Genomic DNA, 22,047 nt, shown 5'->3' with positions numbered 1-22,047 from the left:
TATATATATATATATATATATATATATTTCATTCTAAATGCCCTAGCCATCAATGTGGGACTTAGGAACTATGGCCTTATAATTCCAACCCTGAGCAGTGGGACCTCAGCAAGCTGGTTGGGGCCTGGTGATGATGGATCATGTCAAATTCCACCCATATGGAATGATTTAATTTCCGGTTGAAGAGCATACCTGTTCTGCAGTTCCCCCACTAGGGTGCTAATCTCGTATTGGCACACCAACGATCCATGCATATGCATTCTGTATGAATAATGCCCTCACCAGCTCCTCCACCTTATCAATGTTGAATTCTGACTGTAGTGTGAGTTGAGATAAGTATGTTTTGGAAGTTAACATTTAAATTGAAAATGTATTTCCAACAATATGTACCTCCTCCCCCACCCTTCCTCCCCACTAAGAGTTGGTGTTAGAGTCTGCGGATTGGGTCAGTCTCAAAAAAGTGATAATATTATCGGAAGAAGGTGTTTATAGAGGATGCATTGATGTAGGTGGAGAGTGTCACAAGACAGATATTACCAAGGGAAATTAAGTGGGGAATAAAAGACTGGAACAAGCAAGTAAAAATCAGACCAATGCTTAGATGGGCAAAGGGAAAAACTCTAGCAGTCAAGTAATAGTTGTTGTGTGAGAAGAGGTAAGTATTGTTGTAAATACATTTTCGATTTAAGACAATGTTAACTTACATCTTCATTAACATTTTGTGATTTCAGTCCTAATGCTGCCCAGGCAGAATGCCAGTTAAAAAGCTTTAATGCATCCACATGATCTCAAAGTATTATGAGCCCTTAATAGATTTGACTAATTTATTCAATCTACTGTAATCTGATCCATACAGTAATATACTGGTGGAATAGAATTGGTGTGAAAAGACATATTTTTAAGTGACATTATGATTATACAGTTTGCAGAAACTCGGCAATAGTTGAAGGATTTAGATTCTGTAGTAAAAATTGTTACAAACATTAAATTAGATATATGTGTTGTACAAATTTTTTTAAATATGAAATTAATGCATTAAATATCCTTCTTAACATAAAGTGACAGTTAAAAAAAGTGCTTGTACAATTATTATTGGAAATGATTTATATTATACCTCTGAGAAATATTTCACTATTGCTATACCATCTTGGACTTGCTGGGAATTTTGATGGCTCCCAAATACCTTGCTTGTTTATCGAGTTGGACACTTAATAGAATTTGATAATGAATTAATTGATTACTCACATAAGACTAATTTGTCTGTTCTCAGGTTTGTTTTATTTTACAGAAATATTTAAACAGTGATTTCATTTAATATTTTAGACATCTTCAGGTACAAGAAGCTAGGATTAAATTACTTTTTTTTACTCCTAAACTGTATCATATATACAACATAGTACATAATCTTTAGGAAGCTAAAAGTACATTTATTAATACCATTCCAGTGGTTGCTTCATTCAGATTTTCACAAGACTACTAAAATGAAACTAATTCTCATTCAAAATAATTTTCCTTTAATTTCATGGGATAAAATTAGTAAAGACTCTTCTTACAGTGTTTGGTAGGTAATATATAATTCAGTGAAAGAAATTCACAACATTTACTATTTGGCAAGAAATCTTTATGACACTAAGTGATCTTTGGACAGAGATTAAAATGGTCCATAAAGTGAAAATCTAAGTATTATAAGAAACTAGTGAACCACGGACCTTTTGCCCACATTTGAAGGGCTTCTATAATGCAAATGTAATGCTTGAACTACTATTTTGCATTTTTTTCAGTTTAACGATCATTGCTGCTATAATGCAAGTTTGATTTCCTTAACTGAGTTATGAACAGTAATTAGTAGGCCTACTTATTGATGTGCTTTAATGTAAATCAATGCCAAATTTGGAGTCCACTTTTAGGGAATTCCCATAAAAAATTCCATTTAAAAGTAGGTGTGGCCAGAGGTTTAGGAGGAGTAACATGACAGACACACACAGACATTGAATATTATTATGTAGATATTAAGTTTGTGGTAACATGAAAAATCTTTAAGTATATAAGTTTCTAAAATTTTTTGTATTCAATCATCACTGTGAAAACTAAGAAAATAATTTTATAAATAAAAGACCTCATAAGCTTTTAACCAAGTAGTCTATTGGTACGTACAGAAGTTTAGAAAGAAAATATTAAAATAATTAATATCTTCACATTTTACTATACAGACCGAAAGAAACTGTAGAAAAATGTGTGCTGAGAAATCAGTAAACCAAACAATTTTAAGCTTACATTTTGCTTACACTTAGGCAGTGTTTAAGTAATGTGTAACGAAAACTTGTCTTTTGTTTTCCTTTTCAGTGCTTTCTATCTAGCTAGAACTAGTACTAAGTAGGAGTCCTTAATGTGTAAATATATAATTTCATGGTATTATGCATTGTTATACTGTTATTAGTCTGTATTTAGTAATTTCTGACAGATTCAGTTACATGAATAAGTTATTCAGCAATAACCATTTTTTAAAGCAAATGAATATCAACTTGCCATAAAATGATAAAAACCCTAAGATTTGAAGGTAAACCTATATATTTTTACCAAAAAAGATCACCACAAACTTTTCAATATAGTAATCATAATATTACCATAATTATCCAGTGTATATCTATAGAAATAAGACTTTTGCAGTATTTTTTATATGCTGGAATAATTGAGAATTCATTATCAGAACTTACATGAGAAATATGTCATTACACACTAAGTAATTGGTTTCTTCATGGAAATTTTATAGAAAGCTATGGAAATTCACATTTATTATTAGTTAAATATTAATTTTGCTCTATATTTTTGGAAAAACAAAACTTAAACTATTTTTGCATTGGCCCACTTTAATGGTGTGATTTTGCTTAGAAATATATTTTTATACGTCTCATTTGTATCTGTCACAGCTAAATATCACTGTTAGTGTAATTAATATTATTGTTAGTATTTTGTGGAAAACCTTTATCAGCTTCATTATGAATTGTAAAATACTAACAGTAATGAAGTTAACTTTAGAAAGACTACTTACACCTCTGCACCACTAAAAGCTATTATCTTGCATGCAACTGGCATGGAATTTGCTGAGCAGGCCACAAGTCTTGAACAAACTACCACCCGTACACGTGTTCATGTATATTATTCCAGTGTATAATATAATTGTCCTAATACTGTAACCCTCCACCAACAGGAAAATTACTGAACCTCCATGCTCAGTAATCCCACAAAGCACTGATACATGATTATAGACTCGCTCTTTTCTCAGCACTGCCTGTGTTCAGACATGATTTTACTTGCACCTTTTGAGCTTCCAGTCACTTTTATTGACTACCTTCATTTCTTTAGTGTTATATTACTTTTGTCCTTTGCATTTTTGTATTGTATGCTTGTATCTGCTGATGTTAATATAATGATAAAAATAAAAATATGCTCATGGATTCCCAACTTATCATGAATTCTCAAATCCACATTGGTTCTATGTCTTGAGGCCCAGATGTTCCTCTTGAGAAATCCTGTACACCTGTATCAATGGCAACTGAAGGTACATTATGTGTTCATGATGTTACTGCTATCATGCAGTTGGTTCCTTTCTGCCTACTCCTTCTCTGGGTCAGGTTCCTCATAATTCTGTTTCCTTGTCTGCCTTGTCTGTGGATGATTTTGACCACCCTCTGTCCACCTGCCTTCTCTTCCAGTTCTCTCCCTGATGAGGAACAGGTACCTCCTCCTCTGTTTGCTACTCTCATAAGTCAGGTATATGACACTCTGCTACTGAACCATGATGACTCTTAAATTCCTTTATTTCATGAGCCTCCATCATCTGACTTTTTCAATTTCCCCCATCCACCAACATTCCTGTCCACACTGATTCTTTTCTATCCCAACATCTCATTTCTCATTTTTTTTTCCACATTTTTCTTGTCTTCCACTCCTCCCCCTCAACTTGTCTTGCATCTCCACACCAGAGCCTCTCTCTCTACAGTTGGGGAGGTTCGTGGCACCACCACTTTCTGGTGTTAGATCTCTACAATTCAACTTTCTGGAGATTTCTGCAGCTTATTGGATTTTCCAACTTCTTTGGTCATGTTTGTCAGGTCAACTTGTGATGATCCACTCAGACAGATCTACGGTCATTTCTTATATCAACTACTAGAAAGTCAACCACTCCAAGGACCTATACTTTTTCACCCTAGAATTCCTTTCTTGGGCTGACAATCATCACATTCACCTAGGTTGTCCTCCTGTTCCTTATATCATTTATCCCTGTAAACATATTTTGTCTTTCCACTTGTTTGTGGTTGTTGTCATTCTGACATTTACACCTTAAGTGCCTCCTGTACTCTATATTATAGGGACTGATTAATGATGTTCCCTGACTGCTCCTTTCTTCCTACTACATGGGCTGTCCAGGTGTGTGATCAGATGTTTTCTTCCTTCTCTCTCCTTTATATTTCTTCATTGTACAATTGTTCTGATACTAGTCATCTTTTACTTCCTATTCAGGTTATCCAATTCAACTTTGCACAGACTGCCTTGTTTTTGTAGTAACTGCCATCGCCTGTTTTACTATGACGTATCTCCTTCTCTTAGGACATTTCCCATTCATTGGTTGGATTCATCAGCTCATCTGTCTAGCTTATTCTTCTTTGTGTGAGTTTCACCATACCCTTTTTAATGTCACTTCCCAACAAATTCAACATACTTCATGCTCTCTTGCCTCCTTTCATTGCCTTTAGACTAGTATGTGGACTACATCAAACACATTACTAACATCATTGGGTAATTTCTTCTGCCTCTGGGTTTCACCTCCCTCCAGTCACCATTCTATTGTCTACCCAGAGGATCTAGTGTAGTGAATTTGTCTGTTTTATCTTATTCTGCTCCATCACTGATCTTGTACAATCTTCATGTCTCTGACACTTTCCAGGACAACACCATGTACGTACTTAACACTGGAACAATAGAAAAAGAAAAAAACTACATTACATGTGGAACTAACAATCTCTTCATTATGTTTGGTGTCATTAGATCCTGCCATGTACCAGCATTACATCATAGAGAATATTACCCAAAATCCACATTGAGCAGGAAAAAAGGGCACTGTTAATCCCACCCACCCCTGCTCAGTGCCTACTGTAGAAACAGGTTTTCTGCAAGACTGCTTTGGTGGTACATCTGTCTAGATGACTTGATCATTTCTATGCCTTTTAACGAAAAAAAAAATAAAAAAAAGAGAAACAGCACCAGATGTAGTAGTTCTGTCTTCACAACTCACTGGCACTTGCTGTCTTTAGTCATGGTAATCCATTGCATTCTCCATTTTCCATACACACTCTCAGGTGTTCTCCCCTATTTGTATTCCCCTTTTCTTTTCTTCTGGTAGAGCATGAGAGAACCCTTACTTCCCCAATCCCAAGCTCCACTTGAAAAGACTACATGGAAAGTTTCCTCTGCAAGTGGTGCCTTCCATCTGGTAAGAGACTGATTGAGCACACCCCTCAGTTGAGATGGGAGTGTTAACTGGAAATGTAGTACAAGACACCCCATTACAATATCTTCCAAGTACTTCCAGCTGGATGGAACTTCATGACATAGGTGAGGGATTCTCCTCCCTTCATCCTGTCACTATAGTATGTATCTTGAGTATGTATTTGACCAAGACAGAATGACCTAAAAGACTTAGCCACACTACAGATTCTAATTTTATGTTCACCTTGGTGACATGTAACCACCAACACTAGATTTTCTCTGTAATCACAGTACTATAACAAAAGAAAAACTGTTGGGTGGAGAGTATTCCTTACTTGAAACAGATGCAGTCTTCCACCAGTTGCTGCTCCATTAGGTGATCAGTGGTCTCATGGAAGTCACACCTCATAGGCTTTTCCTTTTTGTTGCAGTTTCAGAAAGGATCTCATCTTTATAATTGATCAGAACTAGCCCTTCCACCATCTTTAGTGTGTGATTTAGCTCTTAATGATGAAGAGAGGTAAACATCATTCTTAACAAAAAATGTATATCATATAAATACCTACCTCTCTACACCACCTTCCCACGCTTCTTCCCCACTTCTGGTGCATTTTTTTGCCTAATCAAGAACGAGTCTATGATGATGTGCTAGTGCTCATGGGGATTACTATGCATGGAAGATTTATTACCCTTCTATTAGTTGAGGACTACAGCATTATGGTGATTACATCATGGGCTGGCACAATACAAGTGACCACATATGGGGGTGGAAATTTATTTAAGGCTTGTGGCATGTGAAGGAAATTTCTCAGCAGTTAAATACAGGGTAATAGCTCTTAGTGGTGCAGAGAGATAAGTATCTATCTTAAATACATTTTCAGGTAAGAAAAATGTTAACATTTTTAAAATTGTTAAAACTTTAGATTTACAATTTTTATTTCTTGTAGCCAGTATTATCAAACATTGCCAATAACAAAACAAAAATGAAAATTGGGCGAGAAAAATGTAAAGAATTTGGAAAGTGGTACATAGAATTTCGACGACAAAACGTGGGTAAGTGTTTGTTTGTCCAGTCACTTTCTAGACCTTTTTCTTCAAAACTTTTTTAAAAGGTGAATGAATTTATTTTTCATCCTACTCAAATAACTATTTCAAGAAGCTACTATTTCGATCTGTTAAGCATATCGACTTTTGATAGTGTGCTATTATCTTATATAATTCTGTTTGATTAGTGCATTTATCATACTTTCATTACACAAATGACTCTTTCATTGATCTGTTAATTCTCACATTTAATCTCATATAAAGCCACAAATGTTAAAAATGTTCAGAAGAGCATAAAACTATGGATTAAAAAATATGTTTTGTGCAGCCAAAAAATGAAAATACAGAGCTCTGCTGATTGTAAAAAGTGTGTAATTGTCCAGAAACAAAATACACAAAGACTAGAGAACAAAGCATATAAAGAAAATCAAGTTGAACATCAGCAACTTATTTGTGTAATTTGTTATGAAGCAGCTAATCATGCACATCCTAACATCAACAAAACTTTTGGAATGAGTAATCAAAATGGTTGTCAATGAATACTCAGAATCTGTTTAAAGGCTGGATAAATCAGTTAAATATAACTTTTGGTGGTAATCATAAGAGAAGAAGTGACTATGAAAGTTGGAAAAGATGAAGCATGGACAGTTCTTTCCAAAATATCCAAAAATGTATTTTAGGGCACTAAAAAATAAAACAACATAAAATCACTTTTAGATCAAGTGAGCTTTTCCTCCTTGGAACCATCAACTTGGGGTGCTGGCCATGGACCCTTCTAGGAGCCACCTAGGTCCATAGTCTCCTGGACAAATGTTCAGAGGATTCCACTTCTAAAACGTCACTTGTCTAATTACATGGTTTGGCTGCTTAAAAGAACAAACAATAGTAATGTAACTTATATTTTGTTCTTTGAACTTGATTATTTAATTACTGTTAATCACTACTAATATCATTCAATTTATTGACTTATAAGTAACTGAAGAATAAAATGTTTAAACTGATGTGTACTGTTGTTAACTAATTAAGTAGATCACTGACTGAAATAATTAATAAACAAAACTATTAAAATTTATCTGATATTAATTTGAAAACAGAATAACATATATGACTTAGTAAGAAAGCTTTATTTCTCAAACTAAAGAGATGATTAGTATGATGCAATTGAGAAACTCTCATTAGACTGATGTGAACAGGCTGAAAATTCTATTAATAATTCTGATACGATATTTCCTCTATTATTTATTCCATCAACTTGCTAAAGAAAAAAAAAAATAGGTCTCTCTTTATCAATTATTGGAATAATGGGATTTACTTATTTACTTAATCATCTTTGTGATGTGTAAGACTTCATTGGTTTCTGAAGTCAAATCTCATTGGTGAAGAGATGAATGGCCCTTGCAGCCTTGCCATGGCCCCTGTCTGCCAGTATTTTTCCAGATCCTTGCCAGGCCTTCACGGTACTGTGCCCTGACAAACTATTCCCTTCTCTGTCATTGCCCACCTCCCACAAATGAGAACACTAGGTTGGACTTGAGGAGACAACAAATTCAGTTCAGTGAAGTTGCAAGAATAAAAATTTCTACATTATTGTACCATGTTTTTTATGTTCATAAAATATGGTTTATTGTGCCTTTACATTTTTATGTTGCAGTGATACAACCAACCTTTATCTTTGCCAGGTGCTAGTGGATTCATTACAAAGGACACTCATCCTCATGATGGTCGAATGACATTTCATCCATCTAAAGAATTACCAGTTATGAGAGAATGGTATCAAGCATGCAGGAATCCATCACTGAGAACACTCCAAATGTATACTGACATCCTAAATGAAACAACGCTACGTCAACAAGAGAGGTAAAATTTGTTTTAGAACCCTCTGATAAGCAAAACCCATTGCTTAAGATATTTATTGTAAAATTTTTATTTCATATTTGCTTATCTGTAGCACAGGTAAGAGTTTTATTAGTTTAGGTTCATCTTCAGGATAGTTATTGTGTATTTGCATTTTTTCACACCTATTTCTCGTGGAGAAATGTAAGATTTGTCCATCTATTTCAAGTTCAGTACTGTAATTTTTGTATCAGCTCTAACTTGTAATACCTTTGTGACAGATACTGCAGCATTTGTTATTATAAAAAATTTTTGTTTCATCAGGAATACAACTGTTCTCAATATAAATTTGTCTTTGAAAGAGGTTCAGAAATACTTGTTAGTTCATTTTATCTTAGACAGTTATTGAAATAATTGTGTTATATTACACATTCTTATCTTATAAACAGATCTTAAATATTTGTCAGTGTACATTTATTTATTTTTTAAACTAGTTAAATTTTTCTGTGCTTGAAACTTTTTGAGATAAAAAAGACAGGTGACAGCTGTGAACCTGATTATCATCTTAACATATAAAGTATTTTTTTAGTTCAAGACTCTTCATAATTTTAAACATTTAACCCCTTAAAAAGTAGGTGGCATGATTAATGTTTTCAAAATTCTGTGTAATCTTTTCCTAAAGTCATTCACAAAATATCACTTAAATTCAGATCTAGTATTTTGTTTTGGTGTATAACTTATTAACAAATGACAGATGTACAGATTTAACTTTTATAAATAAGATATAGTGAAATAAGTACTATCTATTTATATCACTTTTTTTAATTGTATATAAAATACATTTAATTACAAAATTTTAACAAAGTATGCTAATGCATGGTGTCATTAGGCTTACGGTTGTATTTTCTCAAGTCCCCTAATATGCAAGAATGAAGACATCATGTGCTCTGTCTTATCATTTACTTAATTATTTTTTTTTTGTTCAACAGCTACATTAAACTCTGAGGTACACTGTAGAAACAAAAGAAAGGAGTAGCAATGGGTAGCAGAGCAGCAGTCACATTTTGGTAATATTCATGCATACACTAGAAACAAAAGATCTTGACACACACAGAAACAAAACAAGTTTAACTCCAGAAGTGTGATACAGATACATTGACAACATATTTGGTATATGGAATCTTGGAAGAGATGCACTACAACAGTTCTATCACTTCCTAAACAACTTCCACCCATCATTCAAGTTCACACTATAACTACCCAACACAGATGGAAACTTAGCCTTCTTAAACGTAACTCTGAAAGTCAAGACAAACAAATACAGCATTCCATGTATAACAGAAAATGTAAGAAGCTGATATTTCTCCATTATACATCACACCACTCTGATCAAATCAAAAGGGGAAAACAATACTAGGAAAACTAAAGAAAATAATTTGAAACTGTTCCATGCTTAATGGCATTTAAACAGCACAAAAATACTTTTAAAACACTAATACTACAAAATGAATACCTTGAGTATTACATCAGTAAAGTTTTCAAGTCACATTAAAACACATCAACAGACCTGTAAATGAAAAAAGACATACAAAACACCCCTATAATGAACGTTCTTTTCATAAGCAACACACTCACAACCAAAATTCATAAAATTATTAAACAATTGCAGCTGACAATCAACATGACACAAAAAACCAGACAAAACACTGAAAAAAAAAAATAGCTCACTCTTCATATTCAAAAACAAAATGTGACAGAAACAATGCTATGTCTAAGAAAACAGAGCTGGACAAAAATGCAATCAAATTGCATGCAATATATATATGAAGAGATGCATATAGAAGAAATTGGAAGAACTTCACACATTTGCATCTTGGAACGTATTAATGCATTATAAAAATATGAACAAAACAAAACCATCCCAACAGAATACTTTCTACACAAAAATAGAACCTCAAATATAGACAACGAAAATCCATTTACAGTTTATACTTTACAAAAAAACCAAAGATTTTAAAGAGAGGAAATATGTGAATGATATACTCACTAATGAAAAAATCCAAAAATAAACAGATACAGGATGATTCACATGATTAAACTCTCATTAACACACAAACCATACCCAGCACTCTTAATATTATAACATGTAGATCAAACTTGCATACACTAGCATGTTACACAGCCTTACAACCACTTTTCTCTATTAATATTCGACAGACCATTCTATATATTTGCATCATTAATAATAAAGTAAGTAACTCTAGTTTTTTTCTTATTTTAACACTTTTAGTAAATTTTGTATCCATTCAAATCAAAATATTTGTTCTCAACCACCCCAATTTGTATTTATTTTGTGGTGAAACATTTTGAAACTGTCTTTCATCTTATATTTCACTTAGGTAAGATATGTCAAAAGGTAGTATAATAATATAGTTAGTATCACAATAACAGTATCAGTATAATATGAGAACAATTGTAAAATAACAGTAGTATTATAAACATTGTTAAAAGAACGTTATAAAAGTCTTGAGAAGTAGAACACCAAAAACAGTTTAATAAGTTAACATATATTTTCACATCAAACAGTTCTTGTACTACTAGCCCTGATGAAGCTGCAATGGAGAAATATTGACTGTAATATAGTTTTTTTATAACTATTATTATTATTTGGAGAACAAAGATCTTTTGTGTTCCTAACTTTATCACCAAAATGGTATAAAACATATCACATTACTGAGTGTTTTATACAATATTTACCTGATTTTGATCACAATCTGTATTTTTCCCAGACAAGTCTTCTTTAAACTCATAAAACATTATACCTGTTATGTTATTTGGTTTCACAACAAACAGAAAATGAGACGACTTAAATTAAAGAGGTTAATATACCATCAAATCTAAGAATCCCTTTTTTTTTATTGTAGCTGTAGGATGTAACCATGTCGAGATTTAGAAAATGAAACTTGGGTGAACTTTCTTATAGTACTATATTCATAAATATTTCTTGATGGGGTTATTTTGGGTCCTTAGATCACCTTGTCTTTTACCAAAAACAAACTAATTGTGGTTTAGAAATGTTCAGTAGTTATAATACATTATATTTGTAGTTTCTGTTTCAGATGTAGTGTAACTTTTAAGTTATTAAATTTTATGAATGAAAATGCATAAGTGGTTGAAATGATGCCACCAGATTCAAAAAAGTTAAATATATTGAAAGTTTTTGGCTTCAGCGTGGCCATGGATTATTGTGAAGTATTGTCTAAAATATAGATAAGCTGTTGGTCATTATATATTGAAAGATTTGGGCTTCAGCATGGCCATGGATTAATGTGAAGTATTGTCTAAAATATAGATAAGCTGTTGGTCATTATATATTGAAAGTTTTGGGCTTCAGCATGGCCATGGATTATTGTGAAGTATTGTCTAAAATATAGATAAGCTGTTGGTCATTATAAAAGGTAAATAAAGCTTTTTATTTTGTTTTTGTCATCAGAAATATTGGCACAAAAGCAAATTGAGCAGACAAGTAATATGTGTTTCAGTAAAAACTTTAGTTTCATCAATTTTGGAAACTAATTTTGTAAAGTTAGAACTTGTTTGCTCATTCTGTTACAGTTATTTTTTTATGTTTCCATTATTAACATCTATGGAGGATATTTTATGCCAAAATTAAAGATTAACTAATATATTGAGAGAAATAAAGACAAATATATTTATTTATACTTGTATTGCCACATTTATTTCAATATTTATTTATTTATTTCTATATTACTCATTTGCTTTTTATATTTCAATACTCCAAGAATAGCTGTCTCAATCAAAGCTAGAGGGCTGTACGATTTCCACTCTTAGTTATTTATCAATAACTGATTGGAAATCGACTGTTACTAAATGAAAGAATGTGATAGTTTAAAAATGTTGGCATTCGTGAAATCATTACAGTTTTGTAGGTTACGAAATAATGTGATTTTGCACACTTTTCCTTATGGCTTGAAAATTGTAAATTATTCTTAGATCTGTGTTACGAGTTTTCCAAAAATATCATCCTACCAAGTAAATCTGAATACTGTAGTGTATAAAGCTATAAGACCCTGTTGGTTTAACGTTTGCCACCAAAAAAATTAATCTTGTTTCAGAGCATTACTTATTAAGATTTAAAATGTAAGTGGTTTATTGAAATGTATTTATTATGTGTAGAAATGTCAATTTATTACTTGAACAACATTTTCTTTATTTGTGATAAAATAAAATATGAAAGATACAGGTAATTAAATATTTTTATTTAAAGTGTTGACTTTGATTTTCAGACCAAAGGTAACAGTGACGTGTTTGAAAAACTGGTGGAAAAATGAAAGACAAAGAGAGCGTAAACGAAATGGAGTCAAGTGTCATACACGGACTAAACATGTGAAGAATCCAGATGTTAGAAGACAAGAAATTATTCAACCTCGTCCAATGATGATGATAGAACCAAGGTTTCAAGTTCTTGAAGTTCGAAGTAATTTAAACTTTAACCCAACTTGATTTGTAGATAGTATTTTTTGTACTCTAGTAAAGCTAGGTCATTGGAGAAATGCTTTGTATGTCTTCAACATATTCTAGGGTTCTCATTTTTCAGGAAACCACTAACTATGAAGAAGAGCTCAGCTTTTAAGCATAGTCATTGTAGAAGAATGTTTTGTAACATTATGTGAAATAGCCATGTTGTTAGGGTTTCCAAATTTCTTAACACATTTTTACGAAAAACCTTTACCTCTCATTTTAATCAGTAAAACATGTAAACAACCAGCATATAATTATCATCATTTTAATAGGTAAAACATGTAAACAACCAGCATGTAATTATCATTCATAGTTAACACCTAGTTTCTCCAATCAGCTGCTATTTAAAAAGTAATTTTAATGAAGCCTTTGTTAAGTGTACAGAACTATCACTATCACTGTATATACATATTCAATGTATGATGTCATTGGCCATGGTTATTTCTTTAAATTAGTTAAACTAATATATTAGCTGACTTTGAAGATACTTTTAGTGATGTCATATGTTAACAGATTCCTGCTATGCCCACACAGCTGTAGGTCATGATGACAACTAAATGATAAAATGGCAAATTTGCACATTCTGATTTAATGTTGGTTTCAGTATGCAAATGACTAGAAGTTTTAGAATGTGTAATTAAAATTCTCCCTATATTTGTAAAGTAATATGATATATATTTATCTTTAATTAACATTGTAAAACTGTATTAACCTAACTTCTGTCTTAAAAATACTTCTCATTTGCATTTGAGAACATAATTGTCTTGTTGATCATAAAATAAATTGCACCCAAATATGTTATACTAAAGTTACAGGATTTAACAGTGTTCCTCTGAAAATTACTTACAATCAGGGATTTTAAGATTCTGGGAAAGTTGAATTTGTTTTATGAAGAAATTGAGAATGTTACATAAAAAAAATAGTATCTACTGACTTTTAAAATAGCATTGTTCCATCTCAGTCTGATACAATCATCATGTCTCTAGAAGTTAGATGTAATGTTACCATAAAATAAATTACATCAATTGTATTTTATTTAATCCTTTCCAGCCTGGTGGCAGTATGTTGCCTTTTTTTTTTGCATTTGGAATAATAAACATAAATATCTTATAAACTTTACCACATCTGAAACATGGACACTTCAAATATAAAATATGATAATCATTGAATATTTTTGAATCTATATTAGACTTTTTTTTGGTAAATTTGCAATTTATAATGAATTAAAAACCACTGCTTGATATGGCTTTGTACTATGCCATTGTTCAGTATTGCCCATAACCATTGGCTTAAATGTCAAGTTTTACATGCTTATTAACAGTAATGTCCCCCAGTGGCACAGCGGTATGTCTGCAGACTTACAATGCTAGAAACCTGGTTTCAATACCTATGGTGGGCAGAGCACAGATAGCACTTGTGTAGCTTTTGCATAACTAAAAACAAACAAACAAATTAGCAGTAATATAGTCATTATATCATGCACTAACCCATTTTGTTGGAAGTTTTGTGATAAAATAGGTATCAGTAAATGTAATGTGAATATGTACTATTTACTCTATTATATCTTAGTTATAAAAGTTATACCTGTAATCCTTTTTATTTACAATAGTAAATTGGCTCCTCCCCCCAAGCTAATCTCTAAGCTCATGTAAGGTGAAATCCACTGCAATACTTCACTGTTTCAAATTACCAGTGGAAGTGTTTATAAAGTGTGAAGCAACTACCAAAGCAATTACTTCATTACCTGTAGGTTATATACAAAATAGTGATACCATTAGAGTATGTGAAAGCATGTGATCATGAAGGGTTCTTTGTAAATAACTAGAAGTTTAAAACCCATATAAGGAAAAACAAAGATCTATGGCAAATAGGTTGTAAAAAGTAAAACAGTCGTACTTTTAGACTATTTGTGATTCATTAGCCTTAGAAGTTTGAAAGTCAGTAAACAAAAATTACAGTCAATTTAATTTTACAGTTTTTGACCCTACCAACTTCAAAAATGTTCATTGTTTTCAAACTGTTATAGTTAAATATAAGCAACAAACATGTACGAATACCACAGATTTGCAGATATGTTTTGTACATTGACAAATTTTAATCTTTGCAGCTAGGATGTTTTAACATACTTTACTACTCAATTAAAAATTACTACAGTTGGGAGACAGAAGTCGAAATTATGGTCAAGACCTTAGATTTTTATTACTTTATCCAAAACAAATGTTAATGAAACTTATATCACAACAAAATTCTAAATATGAACATTTCAGTTAGTTTTATTTTGTAGCTGATTTGAGGGAAGAGATCAAATAAAATTTTTAAAACTTAATGATGTCATTTGCCATTTTAAAAAGCATGAGATACTGGACTAGAAAGGGTAAATTAAAATTCTGTTTATGTTCATAAAGTAATAATATCAGAACGTTTTTAGACAGTTATATAGTATATTCCGAAAAGTTCATTTGAGTTAAATTTATAAAGCAGATTTGAGTTTAAAACAGTTTTTCAGCTTTAAAAAATAAATGAGCACTTTAAATGGCCTTCTAAAATTCCTAAAATTTTGTTTATTAGTAATACCTTCTATTTCATTTAGCATCAATAGACTTTAACCAAAATAATTTCTTGCAGTATTGTATGACAGCCATTGAAGTATGTAAACTTTTTGTTTTGTTAGTGGAAGACTTATCAGAAACGTTGGATTGTTCTTGTAATTATTGCTTCCAGAGAGACAGTAAGAATTTTCAGAGGAAAGTTTTATTAAACTATCAGAAAAGGCAAATTTACAATAAGTAAAATGGAGAGATGCTTGAAGACTAATAGTTATATTTTATGTATAAAATATATAACTTCTCAGTAACATTTAGTTGTTATGATAGAAATTTCATAAAGTGTACCATATATTTTGGTTCTATATTGTTCTAGTTTTCCAACTTATAATTGTTATAATACTTTTGTTAGGACTGATTTATGGGTTATTACAATAGTAATATAGCTAGAGAGAGTTAAGCATTGCTTTTAACTTATGTGAGTGTTGTTTCAAAAAATTCCCATTTAAATTCATAACATTTTCATTACCACTAAGTTTCTTCATGATGTGTGAACTATTTTTTGTTTGTTTTATGATAGCATTATCATGAAATAAGATTTTATCGATGTTCAAGCTTGTCCCGGTGGATTCTACAGTTTCTATCTCATTATCAGCAAAAAAATAAATGGTGGGGGATGACAGTCAAATCCTAATGTTCAGTCTGATAAGAGCAGCATGAGAGTTGTCAGTGATTGGTGTTGACTAGTTGCTTTCCACTCTAGAGTGTCAGTTCAAGATTAAGGATAGCTAATGCAGATAGTCCTAGTGTAACTTCATACAACATTCAGCAAAACAAACAAATTTCAGCCTTTCAATATGTTTCACCTTAATATATAGCATCATGATTATAAAAAAAGTTCAGCATTTAAATCTGATTTGAATCAGCATAATACCATAATTAGTGGAAAATTTTAGCCTTAAAACCCAGTCTCATTTTATGAGACCACTAGGAAATTTTAATCTTAAATCCTGTTTGGGCTGCATAGCACTAGAGAAAATATCAGTTTTCAAATCTTTGTTAAACATAATACATGTACCATGATTGAACATAATTTTGATTAGTCAGAATAAAAACATTACTTTCCCTTTATTATATTGGTTAATAATTATAGACAAAAATTGTTTATATAACCAAATAGATATTTGTATTAATGATAATCATCTTAGTTTCACTTTTTTTGTACCTAAATCTTTTCTTGAAGTCTTATCATTTTATTTGTTTTAGATCAAAGTCAGTCAGTGAAACCAACTGACTGTCTGTAATAAAATAAATATATTATCAGGATATAGTAAAAATGACTTTGTACAGTTTTGAAGTTTAATTTCCCTATTTCTAGTTATTGTTGGAGAAATGGCATAAGAGCAGAAAACATTATTTCACAGGTTTAACGTTACAGATTGTATGAGTGTTTTCAAGCTTTAGTGTTTGTTTGTAGGGTCTAAATGGCACTTCTGCTAGAAAATTAACCCTTTAAACATGACTGTACATCTTATTCCAACAACTAACAGTCTTTTACTCTAAATGGGAAATAAAATTGTCTTTTGTCTCAAAGTATGTAAGATGTATTTTGTAATTGGTTGTGTCACAATTTCAAATACTGTTCTTTATATTATAATGCGCCCCAGTGGCACAGCGGTATGTCTGCGGACTTATAATGCTAGAATCCGGGTTTCGATACCTTGATGGGCAGAGCACAGATAGCCCATTGTTTTAGCTTTGTGCTTAATTGCAAACAAACTTTATATTATACATTAGAGTAGGTTCATGGGATGCAAGAAGTTTTCATCATTTTATTTATTTTCACAGTTCGGTATTTTCATAACTGTAAAAGTGTGGTTTTAGAAAAATATAAGTAATTTAGTGGAATTAACAGTTGGTAAAATAAAAATTTGTTTGTTTAAAAACTTGCTTGAGAATGAATTTATTTAAATCAGATTTATCAGTAGCAATAAGAGACAAAAATGTTTAGTAAGCTGTTTTTCTTTTGTGCTCAATGTAAAATGTCATGTGTATACAGTTTTAACAATGTTTCACTGTAATGCGAATATCAACTTGTATTTCATTATAATAATATTGTATGATAAATAGTAATGATTCAAGCAACAGTTTTCAAATACTAAGATGGTGCTAAGGTGTGCCAGGGAAGGCATGAGCCTCATGTCTGTCTTTTTTTTTTAAAAGAAAGGGTTGCTGATTTTAAAAAACAATATCTAAACTTTTATTTATCTTGCCAGGTAATATTCTTTATCAACCATGACATGTCAGACTTATATTACATGGTTTTTCACATGCAGTCTCTCAATTCATAAATTGTAGGGAATCACAGGTATTTTTCATTTTTTCTTGGCTTAGTAAAGCTCACTATGATAAACTGTGAGAACCACTAATTTAAAATTTATGAAATACCTGGTCCTGAACCTGTCCTTTACTTTAAGTTTACTAAATGAATTTTTAGGAAATTTATTCCTTAAACCTGGGTGGACACTACCAGTGTCTGGCGAAAAATCCTGATTTAGCCTTTGGACAGTGACAGCATCCAATAACACTTATGTGTCTTTGGCTGAAAACTAACCCATTCCTAAAACCCAAGCAGACAGTGACAGCAGCCGATAACACTTTTGTCTCTTTAGCTGAAAACTAACCCAAACCATGTTATTATCCTTAAAATTAAGAAAATTGAAACTTTATAAGGTATAGTGATAATTATTAGGAAATCATTAAATTATTTTGGCAGAATGCTCAAAATTACTGGTAAAAAGAGTTAATGCTATTCAGTAACCATTCAGCTTCTCTTTTTTTCCTAAGAGAATATTACTTTTCATTTTATCTGAGTGGTTTTATCAGGACATTCTGTGAAAAATATGTTTACAATTTTGAAGCAAAGTGTTTTAAGTGATCTTTACATTTATTAAAAGAAACATTAAATACAAATTTTTTATCTTTTCTGAAGTAGCTTTGATTTGTAATGTAATTTCATGTATGAACTAACTGATTAGGATGTTTTAAATGCTTAAAATACTGTGCAACTTATTTGCTTACTACTTTATTGTTAAATTAGCTCACAGGCAGACACACACTCTTAGAGAAAGGAAGTGATAAAGTGTAAACAAAGTGATGTCATAATCATACTGGAAGCAAACTGGACACAAAAATCACCAATGCTATAGAAGATGAAAAATTTGTTGGTAATGCATTTTATTGCTAATTTTTATTACTTTTGATGAATTCATGAAAATTTCAAAAATGTTCATTAGATGCTTCATCAATTGTAACATAGAAAATGAACATTTTCCAGCTTCTGTTAATTGTCACAAATTTGCTCACGAAGTACGACTTGTAGTTTATTGTTCATTAAGGTAAAAGATAGATATACATGGTAAACCAGTTATGAAATATCTAGGAAGATTATTAGAAAAGATAGAAGACTAACTGAAGTTTTAACATACAGAAATTGGGATTTTTCATAGATTTTACATTTATCAAAATATTACTGGTTAAGTGTTTTTCTACCCATATTAATTCTAAAATATTTAACAAAAGTGAAAAGAAACCTTTACAAATCTGAGAGGAATCCATGTGATAAAATGTAGTATGCAAATACTGCACATGTTACTCTCATTTAATATATTTTTTCAAATCTACAAAAATTTTGAATTTTTCCAGGTTCTAATTTTTGAACATAGTCGATCTGGTTGAATCTTTAGCATAATTCAACTAGAGGTGTTACTAACTTTTTTGTAATTGAAATAGATATTGATATTTGTTCAATGAAGTTTTCACTCGTTGTCCATCTCGAACATAATAAGTTTATCATAGTTTGAGATGCAGTGGTGTTTTTAGCTGTTTGTTCAGCTTTGGTTTTAAGTTTTGAATTAGGAGTGCTTATTTTTCCTTAACGTCCATTCGTTCATTGCTGAGTCTATTATTTTGAAGTATTCTATGTTAAGGCTTCTCATTACAGCCTTTGCTTAGGTGGTTGTAAATTTCTGAGTTGTTGGAAGTGCTGTTTTGTGCATGCTCCTTAACTCTAGTAGCTAGGATTCGGGTGGTTGAACCAATGTAGCCATGCTTTCAGCATGGATGTACATATTGATACACCACCAGCAATGTTTTTTGTAAGAAGGAGGTATTTTGTCTTTAAAAAGGAAAAAAATACATATTTATTTGTTCAGTTTGAAGATCACTTTTAGGCTGACTTGGGGATAAGTTGATTGCAGAATGTTCTTGAGAACCAATGAAGGGTAACACCAAGGTGATATGATGTTTGGGAACGTTGAGGTTAGAATTTTGGGGTTGTAAACTTTATTAATATATTCAAAAAATAATTTTGTTGATGAATGCTAGAAGGAAGGCATTTTTAATAAAATATTTTTTACTATTGATAACTTCATCATGAAAATTACAAAAAGAGCTAGTAAGTTCATACATTATTTGAATTAGAATCCTTATTAAATTATTTTTTGTAACAATGAGGTATGAATATGCTAAAATACAGTACAGACCAAAAAATGTTGGTTTTTGGTAATATCTGATTTTAAATCTGTTGTTCTAGTTGATGACATCTAGATCTAAAAAAGGTAATTTATATTATTTTTGTTCTTCAACTGTAAACTTGATATTCCTGTGTTTAGAATTGAAATAATCTTGAAACTTTCTGACATCTCTGAATACAATAAAAGTGTTATCAACGTATTCTCTTATAAACTAAAGGTTTAAAGTCAGATGGACAGGACTGTAACCAATGGGATAGTTGTCTCTTTTTAGCTTGTGTAACGTCTTTAATTGGATTAGTTTACACTGTAATAAATTTTTAGCTTGACCTGTCAAGAAACACACCTGCTCTTTTTTGGGATAGTTGCATTTTGTGCTGCTTGACCTTGCATTTAGAGATCACATGAAGCAGAGATACTTTTGCATTTTGGTCCTCCTTTTTTTTTCTTTCTCTCTGATTGGTTGACTAAAAGAGAAGGCATAATGTAAGTGCAATTTGATGTCGTCAGTTGAGATTCATTTCAAACTTGAAAGTGTCGGTATGTACTCTAGAAGTCTCATCATTGTTTCTTCTCTTTTGTACTTGTTCTTACATTAACAGTCCATTCACCCAAATCTTTGAACGTCTGTTATCCAGGTGAAGTTTACCTGTGTATGACTTATTATTACTCTAAACCATGAATACCATAGAAACAGAGCTTAAATAGGGGGCATATATAGGAAGATTCTTTGAACTGGATTTTATTTTGTGTGTTGTATGGTCATTTGCAACAGCCAGAGATTTAAGAACCTGGTATGCATAAGAACATGAGTTGTGATTTGTTGAACTGAAGTGAAAGAGACAAGACATGGTGTTTAAGTCAAAAATTAAACACATCATTTTCTGAATAATTAAAGGACACAGATTATTATTAAAGTGGCATGAGTGTTGTGGAGTATTCGAGATTGAATAAATTAAATGGAGTGGACTGAGAGAGAAATGAAAATAACTTTTCATTGTAGATTATCTTAAAAAAAAAAGTGCTCACAGTCAGAAGGTAACGAAGCATTGAAACAATAATGAGACTTCCACAACATGTTCTGGCACTTTCAAGTTCGACACAAATCAACTTTGAAGGTGCCAAACTACATTTGCATTATATCTTCTCTTTTAGCTGACCAATCGGAAAAAGAAAAACTAGAATGCTGAAGTATCTCTACTCCACGTGACAGTCACATAGCTTTTCTTGGCACACAAGTTAAAGTAGGATACAAAGTAACTATCCCATGAAATAGTAGATACGTTGCTTATCACATATGGCTGAATTTAATACATGACTTCAACCAGAATTGGGATTTTCTAGATTAGAACTTAGAAACAATAAAATATTTTGAAGGAATGAAACATACTATAGGAGAGTATTGTATTTAGTATTTGCATATTACAACTCTCTTCTGCCTTGGCTTAAGCTTCACCTCAAACCAAACTTTTAACATCAATTAAAAAGTTACAAATCATTTCCCTTGATTAGACTAGATGCAAACCGCACGAGATGCACTATATAATAAGGCATACGATTCAATGAAAGATCAAACATCCTCTCTTAACGCAAACGGCTATATAAACAGGCAACAAATAACGAGTAGACAATAAAGCCTTTTATAATTAAATTATGAAAATACTTTATAATATAACATGAAAAAAAAATTTTCAATATCAAAACTGAAAATGTAAGTAAAAATAAACCCTTTAGAACCAAAAATACAGAAATCAAAATAAACCCTTTATTTATATGGAACACATACAAAACATTAGTTCCTTATTTACAGTACAATAACAACGCCCTCAAATGTAATACAATATATAGGTCGCAAAATAAAATATAAAACCTTTAATAGAATGAAAAACATAATTTAAAATAAACATTAAGTTGGAGGTGGAAAACACATCACGAAGTATAACATTTAAAAGATGGGGAAGCAACTTCTGGCTGTTTGAACGGTTAATAGATAAATATCATTAAACTTGATAAGCAATATGTAAGTACACAGCGTGGTCACAAGTAAACAGACACCACCTTTTCAG

At 31.5% G+C, this 22,047-nt stretch overlaps 1 protein-coding gene across 4 annotated transcripts in view; it reads left to right on the top strand.

Moving 5' to 3' along the window:
* Window positions 1-17,398, top strand: part of LOC106459322 — a 124,490-nt gene extending 107,092 nt beyond the window's left edge. For 3 of the 4 annotated variants that reach the window (XM_022385987.1, XM_022385972.1, XM_022385966.1), the window contains 3 exons: window positions 6,435-6,540; window positions 8,211-8,388; window positions 12,672-17,398. In XM_022385987.1, coding sequence (XP_022241695.1) covers window positions 6,435-6,540; window positions 8,211-8,388; window positions 12,672-12,888 — 501 coding nt within the window. In that variant the 3' untranslated portion in view covers window positions 12,889-17,398. The remainder of the gene's footprint in view (window positions 1-6,434; window positions 6,541-8,210; window positions 8,389-12,671) is intronic. The other variant, XM_022385978.1, reaches the window with a different exon arrangement.
* Window positions 17,399-22,047: the final 4,649 nt, after the last annotated feature.

Source organism: Limulus polyphemus, unplaced genomic scaffold, assembly GCF_000517525.1.
Source record: "Limulus polyphemus unplaced genomic scaffold, Limulus_polyphemus-2.1.2 Scaffold27, whole genome shotgun sequence".
NCBI classification, from domain to species: Eukaryota; Metazoa; Arthropoda; class Merostomata; order Xiphosura; family Limulidae; genus Limulus; species Limulus polyphemus.
This window is presented reverse-complemented; position numbering and strand designations above follow the sequence as displayed.